This window comes from Chrysochloris asiatica, unplaced genomic scaffold (genome assembly GCF_000296735.1).
Source record: "Chrysochloris asiatica unplaced genomic scaffold, ChrAsi1.0 scaffold00412, whole genome shotgun sequence".
Taxonomy (NCBI): domain Eukaryota; kingdom Metazoa; phylum Chordata; class Mammalia; order Afrosoricida; family Chrysochloridae; genus Chrysochloris; species Chrysochloris asiatica.
This window is the reverse complement of record NW_006408930.1, coordinates 1,289,688-1,302,263: the sequence shown is the minus strand read 5'-3', so window position 1 is coordinate 1,302,263 and position 12,576 is coordinate 1,289,688. Positions and strand designations below refer to the sequence as shown.

The window sequence follows — 12,576 nt, the reverse complement described above, 5'->3', positions numbered from 1 at the left end:
ACTCGATGGCACCTAACAACAACAAAAGGAGTCCTGGTGTCATGCTGTGGGTTAATGCGCCAGACTACAAAGCCATTTGAACTGCAAGGTTGGCAGTTCAAGCTCACCAGTTGCTCCTTGGAAACTCTATACAGGGTTGCTACGGGTTGGAACTGACTCAATGGCACTTAACAACAACAACATGAGTCAGAACTGACTCAATGGCACACATTGACCACCATAAGTAGTATTAACAGGGAGCTGAGGATTAAGGTGTGGCATTGTAGGATAAGCACTAGACCGCTAACCAAAAAGTTGGTGGTTCAAGCTGTTCCTCAGCATTGACTCATTGGCACTTAACAACATACCATACTGAAAAAGTCAAACATTTGGGATATCTTTAACCTCTTCCTCATAGGGACCAGCCTTGTAATGATCCTTAAAAAAAAAAAAAAAAAAAAGATAGATTTATGCAACAGGTAACTTACAGAAACTCAAGCCAGATTCAGAGAAGGATATGGAATATTATTGCTGATGTCAGATGAATCTTGGCTGAAAGCAGAGAATCCCAGAAAAATATTTACTTGTGCTTTATTGACTATGAAAGGCATTCGAGTGTGTGGCTCACAGAAAATTATGAATAACATTGGTAAGAGTGGAAATTCAGAACACTGAACTGTGCTTATGCAAAACCAAGAGCTAGTGGCTGGACAGAACAAGTGAATACTGCATGGTTTAGTATCAGGAAGAGTGCATTTCCTTTCACCATACTAAGTCAATCTGTATGCGAAGCAGATAATCCAAGACACTGGACTATAAGGAGCATGGCATCAGGATTGGAGGAAGACTCATTAACAGCTTGCAATATGCAGATGACAGCACAACCCTGCTTGCTGAAAATGAAGAGGATCTGAAGCACTTATTGATGAAGCTTAAAGACTACAGTCTTCCATATGAATTAGACTTCAATATACAGAAAATAAAAATTTCTCACAATTGGACCAATAAACATCATGGTAAACACAAAGAATACTTAAATTGTCAAGGATTTCATTTTACTTGGTTCCACAGTCAACATTCATGGAAACAGTGACATGATCAAATGATGTATTGAACTGCTACAAATGTTCTGCAAAATTACATCTTAAAGTGTCAAAAAGCTACAATCACTTTGACGATTAAGTTGTGACTGAACCATGTCATAACATTTAAAATTGCCTCATATGCATGTCAAAGCTGGAAAATAAACAAGAAAGACTGAAGAATCCATGCCTTTGCATTATGATGTTGGTAACAAATACTGAATATACTATGGACTGACAAAGAACAGACAAATCTTACTTCGAATAAGTAAAACTAGAATGCTCCTTAGAAGTAAGATGGCAAGACTTCCTCTCACATACAAGAGAGCTTCTAAAACTTTGTGGGAAATCCATTATATTCTGAGTCCGTTTTTCCAGACTTTTTGAAGCCCCTTAGTACTTTGGACATATTATCAGGAAGGACAAGTCCCTGGAGAAGGACATCATGTTTGACAAAGCAGAGGATCTGTTTAAAAGAGGAAGACCCTCAATGAGATGGTCTGACATGATGGCTGCAACAATTGATCCAAACGTTGCACTATTATGAGGATGACGCAAGACTAGACAGTTGTTAGTTCTGTGGTATGTAGGGTCACTGTGTTGGTGCTAATTGCCCTGGAGTCGGTTCCAACTCATAGCGACCCTGTATAGGGTTTCTGAGGCGCAACTGTTGCTTTGAACTACTGACCTTGTGGTTAGCAGTTCAGTGCTTCCCTGTAGCGCGACAACAGGAGTCCTATATAAAAGGTAGGTGGTTTTAAGTGTGCTTAGTTGTAACTTGAATACAGTTAGTTGAACTGGACTCTTGGCGTGGCGCTGTAGGATCAGCACCGGACTGTGAACCGAAAGGTGGCGGTGGTGGTTGGTTCCGATTCATAGCAACCCTGCATAGTGTTTCTGAGGCTGTAAATCTTTATGGGAGCAGAAAGCCTCATCTTTCTGCCTCGGAACCGCTGGTAGTTTCGAACTGCTGATCCTTAGGTTAGCAGCCTGACTTGTAACCATTATGCTGCCAGACCACAAGGTTGGCAGTTCAAACCCACCAGCTGCTCCTTGTAAACCCTATCCAGGGCCGCTGAGTCGGACCCACTGGATCGCACTCAACACCACCTGTACTTACCTGCGGAAATTGGGCTGTTTCTGCCTCTGACTCACTGCCATTGGGCAACAGAGACCGTCTACTTTCGTATCAAGAGTCTTGTGCGCAAGTTGCGTCCCTAAAGGTCCATGACTCTTTTGGCCAAAAAGCACGGGCACTGTGGTTTGTAGTCCAAAAGAGGCTTGAATCCTGGATCTGCCACTTAGGGGTCCATTCACCCCCTCGGCCAGCTTGCTCATTAAAATGTGATGACAATATTTTCACCCTCTCATCACAGGATCACAGCGATGATTCTGCGTCAGGTAATGTACTTGGTGTAGAGTCTACAAACGGTGACTATTTAATAACCGCGAGTGTGTGAGTTACATCCCTGATTTATCGCTAAGAAAACCGAGGCTCGGAGATTCCAAATGCCAGACTAGGGTCACACGATTGAGCAGTCACGAGCCTCCAGGGGCCTCTGGTCAGCATGAACACCCCATCCGGTACAGTCCCGCCTGAGCCAGCCAGGACGGAGCGTTCTGGCTTGCAGCAGCAACCAATTCCTTCCGTCTTCCTCATATCCGGCGTTCAGGCCATAAGCTTTCCTTTCGGTTCCCAGATCGCACACCGGAAGTGATTCCCTACGCCAACACACAAGATGGCCAACCGACCCTTCTGCTGCAGTTTCCAAACAGCGGGGAAGCGGGCGTGAACCCGGAAGTTGTCCGGCTTGGCCATGGCAGCAGTTCGGAGGCGTGGCTTCCGGCGTCCCAGGCTGCTAGTCGAGGCCGTCTGGTCAAGCATAAGCTGCCACTGACAGGCGGTCCTCTCCTGGCGGCCGCGACTAGTACCGAGCGAGACCAGAGGCTACAAGCTCGTGTCCCTGCGTTTCCCGCTTGCGAGGCGCCAGGACCACGCCGGGGAATGGACGAAGGGAAGATGGACGAGAATGAATGGGGGTACCACGGCGAAGGCAACAAGAGTCTGGTAGTGGCCCACGCGCAGGTGAGGCTACGCACTGTCAGCGTGGTTCTGGGGCCCCTCACCCTCACGGCCCCGGGTTCACTCTGTGTCGGCCGACCGATCTCTAGTCCCTCCAGTTCCTCCCCTGGGTCGGTTCCCTCTTTCCTCCAGTACTCACTATCCGGTCGGTACTCACTATCCGGTGTGATCCAGCATCACTCCCCTCCTCTGCTGCTTCGGTCTCTTGTCTCTTGTAAATTTCCCCTCTCCTGGCTAAGTTCTGTGTCCCCAGTATCACCTAAGCCTGCGTTCGTTCTGCGTGCCCCTATCATCACCACCTTCCTCGCTGGGTAGGTTCTGCGTTCTGCTAGCATTACTCTCCAGTCGTTGTCGTGGCTCCACCGTTCCCACAGCCCGTGCCTTCCGCCCTGTCTGTGCAGCGCGCTGCCTCACGCCGTGTCGCTTAGCTCCCAGCCAGCCGGACTTCGGCGTGCAACCGGAGAGAGAAGGCAGATAGTGGGCCCATAAAGTATCCTCCGCAGCACTGAAGGAGATCAGTCTGTTGAGATACTCAGAATGGCTGTTCTTGCTGTTGAATTTAATGTGAGAAAGCGCTTCAGAAACTGTATTCCCTGACTTTAGTGATAAGGGGGCTTCCAAGGAGGTGAGTTGCGGAAGAGAAATTTATGGGTTTGTATGAGGGTATGTATATATATAATCTTTATGTCACGTTCTTTCATGTGACCATGCAGGAATGTGGCGAACTGAAGGGGGCTGGGATAGGTGTCATGTAGGGGTTAAGAGCAAGTGATGTATCCTAGCCAGAAGCAGGGATATTTGCTCCTTGGTCCTCTCCTGCTGGCTGAAACTTGTGGCACTATAGGATAAGCACTGGAGGGTCAAACTCACCAGCTGCTTGGAAACCCTATATAGGGTCCCTATGAGTCAGAACCAACTCGACAGCGCTAAGCAACTACAGAGTAGGACTAGTGATGGAACACTTTTGGTTTCTCTCGCAATTGCTGGGAAGATTAGTTGAGCATGTAACTTGATGAGTTAAGGCCCAGTGAGAGATAACTATCATCCCCCTTGGATGAAAGCAGAACTTGGAGAAGTTAAGAATCCTAACCTTTCAGACAGTTTGTGAGAGATGTGCAAGAGAAAGTGCAGGTACTGAACTTGAACTTTCCCCTCTAGTTTTCCCTGGCCTCTGTGACTGTGCTGGTGGTATTGTGTTCTGCCTTTCATTTTGGTACTCCTTAGTACAATTGTTAAAGTGCCATAGAGGTGATTCTTATAGCCACCCTGTATACGGTTTCCTAGGATCGACTGGTGGTTTTGAATGGCCAACCCTGTGGTTAGCAGTCCAGTGCTTATCCTACAGCACCACACCAGGACAGCTGGGGAACTAAAAAACCAAAACTGTCTGTTCTGTTTAGGATCTTTAGTTGAATTAGTAATGAACATGATTAACCCAAAGCTGTCTTTCTCTGTACAGTCTGCCTATTCCAATTGTTTTTCAAGGTCTGCTAAAGTGAGGGCTATTCCAATATTAGTTCTTTTTGTGGTCAGGTTAATGAAATGATTCCTGAATCCTTTCACAAAACAAAAGTTCATCTTCAACTCTCTTAATAGGTTGGATGGGGGTATTTCTGTATTTTCTACAGAACTAAAACTTATTTTAAGGAGCTCTGGTAGCGTAGTGGTTACGAATCGGGCTGCGAACTGCAAGGTCAGCAGTTTGAAACTACCAGCTGTTCCGCGGGAGAAAGATGAGGCTTTCTTCTCCCGTAAAGATTTACAGCCTCGGAAACCCTATACAGGTTCGCTATGAGTCGGAATCGACTCCACAGCACGTAACCACCACCAAAGCTTATTTTAAGTGGGGGTAAATGGACTAGGCTTCAAGAATAGTTTCAAGTAACAGAGAAAATTTCAGATGCAGAGTGAAAAGACAACAGGATTGAAAAAGTAAAGGCCGTTATGTATAGCCAGCCCTGGCACAGAGATTCCTTCTCCAGTCCTTGTTGAATGTGTGTTCAACCTATCCTGTGTGCAAGCTACTCAGGACAGCTGACCACTTCCCTTGTTGCATAGTTCCAGTTGCCTGTGGGGTATTTCTTTTTCTTTTGAAACTTCCTTATGGTAGGTAGGCTAGCATGGACTTAATATTATTTATTCTTCATTTTAAATCTAAATTTTATGTTTTGTGCTCTTTCCTGTGTGGTGGTTGGGGTTAGTTAATCATTTGAGGTTAAAGATTATATCATTAATAGCTTCATAAGGAAGCACTCCCACTAAGTATAAGCATTCCATTAAGATACAGACTGTTTCTGTGTCTTATAAAGGTAAGTTTAATCATGTTCCTTGGAAGTCAGCGGGGATATTTGCTCCTTGCTCCTCTCCTGTTGACTCTGCTCTGATCAGCAGGTTTGCTCTGACTATAGACTGAAAAGAAGGTGGGAATTCTGAAGACAGCTTTTCAATGCCCTCTTAGGGTTGTGTGCTCACAGGGTTAAGTGTGTGAGTGGGCTGAGGGAGGTGATGAGTAAGAGCTACAAGAATCGCCTCTTCTGTAGGTGCTGTAAGCCAGGTAGCCCACTACATGTCTAGTCCTGTTCCCAGTCAAGGACAGAATCAGGACCACTTTGCATTCAGGGCTCCCTGCTTTATACTTTCAATTCTGTCATATGTGGAATACACCTGCTGTTCCATATCACTATTCATATCCCACCTTATTCATTCCAAGGCCTTCAGCCAACTCTCTTCTGTGTAGGAAGAGCGTTGCTTTCCCTGAGAGGGTATCGTCTATTCAGAATTGAGAGGTTTGTAAAAAGGTGCTTGTTTTGTCCTCCTTCTTTTCCAGCATTAGAACATAACATATATTCAGACTGCCGGTCAGCAGACATCAGCTCCCCACTGTCCCCTGAGGCCCTGTGTTCTAGGAACTGAGAGTTTAGTTGGGAAGATATGCTAGTGCACATCATGGTCCTCTTCTTGAGGCATACAGACATGGTATAAGGAGAGAGGCAGCTTTCTATGCCAGTGGGTCAGAAAAGACTTCATGGGAATCTGGGCCTGTGGAAAATGGGCTGGAGAAGTACATGAAGTATACAGTGTGGGAGGATAGACAAGGGGTGAGCAGTGAGAGAGAGTCTATGCTAAATGCAGAGAACCTGGTTCTAAGAGCACGAGTTTGGAGCTTTTTATTGACTTTTCTGGAAGATTGTTGTCAGCTGTGTCCTGCTCCTTCACCTTGTCTGCTGTTGGACAGCCTGATTTGCATTCCTAGTTTGCCTGATATCTGGCTTCTGTCTTTGGCTCCCATCGACGTGTGTATTAGCACCCTCTGAACACAGTTGTGTGGTTTAACCCTTTCCCCCACACAGTGGTTCTGCTGTTTCCTGGGGTTCTTAGCCTTGAGCTTAGCAGCCTTAAGTAGAGTCACTGATGTACTTCTCAGGCTTTCACCAGTTCAGGCACCACCCCAATGGGTGCCTGAAATAGCAGGTTCAAACCCACCAGCTGCTCCTCAGAAACCCTGTACAGGGCCACTATGAGTCAGAACTGACTTGATGACACTTAACAGTAACCCCTTGGGGTGTGTCTAGGGCAAGGGCATTTCCCTTCTGGGCAACAGACTTTTCTTACCACAACCTGAAGGCACTTGCACAGTTGTGTTTGTTTTTAGCTGCCACACCACACTTTTGCACAAGCTGAACTTCTGGTGGGCAGAGCAGCTATAAGGTCAGACTGGACTTCTCTCCTGCGTGGATGTCATTGCTACATTCACACTTGCCCTTCTTGACCTTGCTGTTGGTTTTGGCCCATTGTTTTAGCCTGGAAAGATCACTTTAAATCTGGTTTATCATTCAACCTCTTAAGTGACTCTTCTAGATCTGTGTTATTTGCTTTTAGGGATGTAAGCTCAGGGCAGGCCTTTTCAGTTTATTTCCTCTGTTTTCTGAGAGGTGTGGTTGCTAGGATGGTTAGGAAAGTGTTCAGGTCTACAAGACTATAGCTTGTGCCACTCTTTTTCTGTTATTTGTGTTGGGCTGTACCAGTCTGCATGTATTGGAGGAGCCTTTTGCTCTGTTTCTCTCCTACCCTCCTAACCTTAGATTGTTCATGCAGGTGTGCTTACTTTTCTGGTGGTCAGATTTTGTGTATTGCTTTAGGAGACATCTGAGTGCCTCTTCCTCAGAATACATTGTGCTTGCTGCTCAGTACTCCATTCTGGTCCCAGATCATTACTGTTGTCAGGTTCAAGTTAGTGTGTAGAATATTCTTTCACCTCAGTTGGACCATTCTACCCTCCCATCACCACCACCACCACCAACCCTCCCATCTACCCATCTCACTTCAGTATCACTGCTTTTTAATCCCCATGACAGCCCTGGGAGGGTGAGATGAAGCAGCTGTGGTTCAGGGAGTTAAAGTGCCTTGCCCAGGTTGGGCAGCACCTAGATAACTGCTGTCCCCATCCCATAGCCCCCACCTGTCTGACTGACTTGTTTTAACCTGCAGAGTACCAATTCTTTTTCCTCTTCCAAGCTGAGTCTTTATTCACATCTTCCTCATCTTTATCCAGCTTTATTTTAATTGAGGCATAAATTCATATTATCACCAAATGACTCCATTTAGAGTATCTCCTGTCAGAGACCAGTCCCAGCAATGCTGCTTCCCTGTTTTTCCAGTCTGCCCTGGCTCTGGAGGTGTGTTTCTGGTGTATCAATGGTGATCCCATTGACTTCAGCAGGATGGATGCTTAGCAGTGTTCTACCACGTCATTAATATGCCAGGGTGCCCAGACAGCTCTGCCCCTGTGATTATGACAGGGTCTGAGACAGGCCTCTTCATAGTGGGTGTTCAGATCAGGTCCAGCAGAAAGGAGTGCCTTCATGGTGAAGGTGACATTTGAGCAGTTCTCCATCTGGCTTCATAGGAGAAGCCTTCTTCCTGCTCATACCTGTGGATTGTCTTTATGTTTTCTGAAGAAGTGGAGCAGTATACATTTGGGTTCCCTTGAAAGTTGTTTGATCTCATCTTCTTGGGGCTTTCTACTTCTGGGTATCCTTAAAATTATCCCTGATGGAAGAACTGATTCCTGATCCCATCTCTTTCAACCTGGAGGCCTGTGCCCTGGGATGATTCGTTTCATATTCCGGCTTACTCAAGCATGAGTGGGCAGTTGTTCCCAGGGCAGCACTTTCCTTCTGTTCTTTATTGAAAACTCTCTTGTATTGTGTGCTGCTGAGTTGGTTCCAACTTATAGAGACCCTGTGTACAGTTTCCAAGAGCGGCTGATGGGTTTGAACTGTCGACCTTGTGGTTAGCAGCCCAGTGTTTATCCTATAGTGCCACACCAGGGCTCTGAATGCTCTAGGTAGTGGTAACCACACTCAAACGCCCTTTTCCTTTTGTTAATACTTTGCTGGGCTTCCTTTTAGTCATTTAAAAATTACACACTTTTATTGGATACTTAAGGATACTATGTGTTTTTTTTTTTAACTTTTTATTGTAAACTGAATGAAGGCTTACAGAGCAGGTCTTCATTGAACAAATCACATACTTTCTCAGTGATTACAATCCCCTCGATGTAACATCACTTATCCACTTCCTGCAATATTTCTTGTTTTCATTCCTCCTTCTTTCCCCATCCTTCTGAATTTTGTCCTTAGGTAAATGCTGCCCCTTTGATCTCGAATGGGTGATCATTCTGTGTGTATGTACTCCATTAGTGTTGCTATGGTTGACCATTGTATGGCATGTGTACTTCACTAGTATTGTTGTCTCCCCTATATACCTATCTATCTATTACCTATTAAGCATCAGGGGTGAGTTTAGTTCCAGAAGGGTGACCAAGGGCTTAGGGTGCCACCAGTTTCTATTTGATCAGGAAGTCTGTTTTGTTTGTTTGTTTTGATAATTTTGCATTTTGTTCCACATTTTTCTCTTGCTCTATTTAGAAACCAACAATCCAGAACTTCTAATATGATCCCTTTCAGAGCACTTGTTACTGGTAGCAACAGTTGTGAGAGTGGTGCAGGACCGGGCAGTGTTTTATTCTGTTGTGCACAGGGTCGCTATGAGTCAGAACCAACTCAATGATACCTAACAATAATGCTCCACTACATTCATGTATATGTTTGCAGCAAAGGTAAATAAATACCCATCTACAAATATCTTCTGTCAAGCCTTTATGTCTTTGCGGGTGTACTCCCACACTTCCTGGCATACCTGTTCAACCTTTGTATCTATCCATGTATCTACCCGTAAATCACTATTGTTGCAGGATTGTGTATATATAACAGTATTTACCTCTGCTCCCTGTAACTCTTATACTCCTCCTTGTGTCTCCCCCTGCCTTCCTTATTCTTCTGCCAACCTTTCTCATGTTGTAGATTGCCTTAGTTGCCCAAATTAACTTGTGTCGTGTTGTGGTGTTTTAGGATCAGCACTGGATGGTGAACCACAAGGTAGGCAGTTCAAACCTACCAGTTGCTCCTTGGAAACCCTATTACAGGGTTGCTATGAGTCAGAAATGACTTGACAGCACTTAACAACAACAGTCTCTAGCTAGTGAATTACTCACCCTTCCCTTCAAAGAATGTTTCAGTATTCTATTGTGTTATGTACCGAGTTTGTGTATCCATTGTTCCATTTATGGGCATTTAGGGTGTCTCCATCTTTTTGCTATTGTGAATAGTGCTGTGATGGACATGGGAGTGCATACATGTATTTGTGTTATGGCTCTAATTTCTCTAGGATATATGTGAAGTAGAGGGATTGCTGGGTCATGTGGTATTTCTATTTCTGAATCTTGGAGGAAGCGCCAGACCACTTTCCACATTGGTTTTTCAGCCCCACCAGCAGTGTTTTCTGTCTTAAAAAAAAAACTTTACTATTAATACTGGGGTGAGATAATATCTCATTATTTTGATTTACATCTCTTTCATGGCTAATGATTGCAACGGTCCTTCATTTGCTTGTTGGCTGCCTGAATGTCTTCTTTGGTGAAGTATTTGTTCATTTCCTCTGCTCATTTTTTTTTTTTTTTTTTAGTTGTGCTGTTTGTTTTTCTTGTTGAGGTGTTGGAAGTGTTCAGTAAATCTTAAAGGTTAGGCCCTTGTCTATGGGTTCATTTTTACTTAACAACTTTTTTATTTAACCTTATAAGATAGCTGTGAAGAACATGCTTCAGGTCCATCTTTAAGGCTGCTTAGCATTTGTGGTTAGGTTGCCAGGGTCTTCCTGTTTCTGTATTGTTGAGCATTCGTGGTGTTGCACTTTTTCTTTTTTAACTTTTTATTGTCAATTGAGTGAAGGTTTACAGAACAGATCAGCAGTTTTGCATTCAACAAATCATACACTTTGCTTTATTACAGTGATTGCAATCCTTTCCATGTATCATCAGCAGTATTTACCTCTAGTCACTTTAACTATTACAGTCTGTGTCTCCTTCTACCTTCATCTTTCCTTTGCCAGTCTCCCTCTTTTTGTATATTGTCTGCTCTGTCACCCATGTTAACATGTGTCTACCTTTGTTGTTGTTTTTAAGTGCCATTGAGCTTGTTCTGACTCATAGTGACCCTGTATAGGGTTTCTGAGGAGCAGCTGGTGAGTTTGAACCACCGACCTTGAGGTTCAAACTGACCTTAAGGCCAAGTTCTTATCCTGTAGCGCCACACCAAGACTCTGTCTACCCTCTAGCCTGTGAACAATTTTCTTTCCCCCACAAAACCCCAGTAACCCTTATAGACTGTTTCTTTTATTAAGAAAATGGTTTCGTAACTTTTTGCAACAGTGGTCTCATACAATATATGCTCTTTTGTGATTGACTAATTTCATCAACATAATGTCTTCATGGTTCATCCATGTTTTGAGGTATGTTGCAGCTTCATTGTTAATCTTGAACACTATGTAGTCCAATGCATGTATGTACCAAAGCTTGTTTAACCATTCTTCTGATAATAGGTATTTAGACTGTCTCTGTCTTTTGCTGTTCTGAAGAGTGCTGCAGTGGACATGGGTATGCATATATTTTTTGTGTCATGGCTCTTATTTCTTGAGGATATATACCAAGTAGAAATGAGCCCTGGTAGCATAGTGAATTATGAGCTGGACTGCTAATCATAAGGTCCACAGGAGAAAGATGAGGTTTACTGCTCCCGTAGAGATTTACAGCCTTGGAAACTCTATACAGAGTCGCTATGAGTTGGAACTGACTTGGTGGCATGCCACCACCAAGTAGAGAGACTGCTAGCTCATACGGTAGTCAAGTAACAACATCTTGAGGAAGCGCCATACTGCTTTCCACAGTGGTTGTACCATTTTGCAGTTTCAACAGTAGTATAGGAGGGTCCCAGTCTCTCTATACTCTCACCAGCATTTGCTGTTTTCCATTTTTTTTGAGCTTTGCTGTTAATGCTGGAGTAACATGATATCTCATTATTGTTTTGATTTGCATCTGTAGCGTAGTGGTTACGAATCGGGCTGCTAACCTCTAGGTCGGTAGTTCGAAACTACCAGCTGTTCCGCAGAAGAAAGATGAAGCTTTCAGCTCCTCTGTAAAGATTTGCAGTCTCAGAAACCCTGTGTAAGGTCACTATGAGTCGGAACCGACTCCACGATACTCAACAACAACAATGATTAATGAGAAGTCCTGGTATGGCACTTTGGGTTAATGTGCTGGACTGCAAGGTCGGTTTGAGCCACAAGGTCAGCAGTTCAACTTTACCAGCTACTCTTCAGAAATCCTGTACAGGGTGGCTATGAGTTGGAACTGACTCGACAACACTTAACAACAACAACAACAATGGCTAATGATGCTGAGCATTTATTAACATGTTTGTTGGCTGCTTGAATGTCTTCTTTGGCGAAGTGTCTGTTCATATCATCTTCTCATTTTTTAATTGGATTATTTGTCTTTTTATTGAGGTGTTGAAGTGTTCTGTAAATTTAAGAGCAGTCTTTTGTTTGGTACGCCATTGCCCAAAATTTTTTCCTTGCTCTGTGGGTTCTCCTTTTTCTAATTAGCTGAAATTCTTTGATGCACATAAGCATCTAATTTTTAGGTGGTACCAGTCATCTATTTTATACTATTTGTGTATTCTCAGTTATGTTTGATAGTGCATTTATGCTGTAAATCAGAGCTCCTAAGTTTATCCCTGTTTTTTCATTGATAATCTTTATAGTTCCAGGCTTTACATTTAGGTCTTTAAACCACGTTGAGTTCATTTTTGTATATGATGTGAGATATGGGTCTTGTTTCATTCTTCTGCAGATGGATTTCCAGTTTTTCCAGCACCATTTGTTCAAGAGACTATCTCTTCCACCATTTAATGTACTTTGGCCCTTTATTGAATATTAACTGACCATTGTTGTTGTTGTTGTTAAGTGCCATCGAGTCGGTTCCGACCCATAGCGACCCTGTACAGGGTTTCCGAGGGTGTAAATCTTTACGGGAGT

General features: G+C 43.9%; 1 protein-coding gene across 1 annotated transcript in view; it reads left to right on the top strand.

The window, feature by feature from the left end:
- Positions 1-3,066: 3,066 nt before the first annotated feature.
- IPPK (inositol 1,3,4,5,6-pentakisphosphate 2-kinase) overlaps positions 3,067-12,576 on the top strand; it is a 133,640-nt gene continuing 124,130 nt past the window's right edge. The window contains exon 1 of the mRNA XM_006876771.1: positions 3,067-3,147. Coding sequence (XP_006876833.1) covers positions 3,067-3,147 — 81 coding nt within the window. The remainder of the gene's footprint in view (positions 3,148-12,576) is intronic.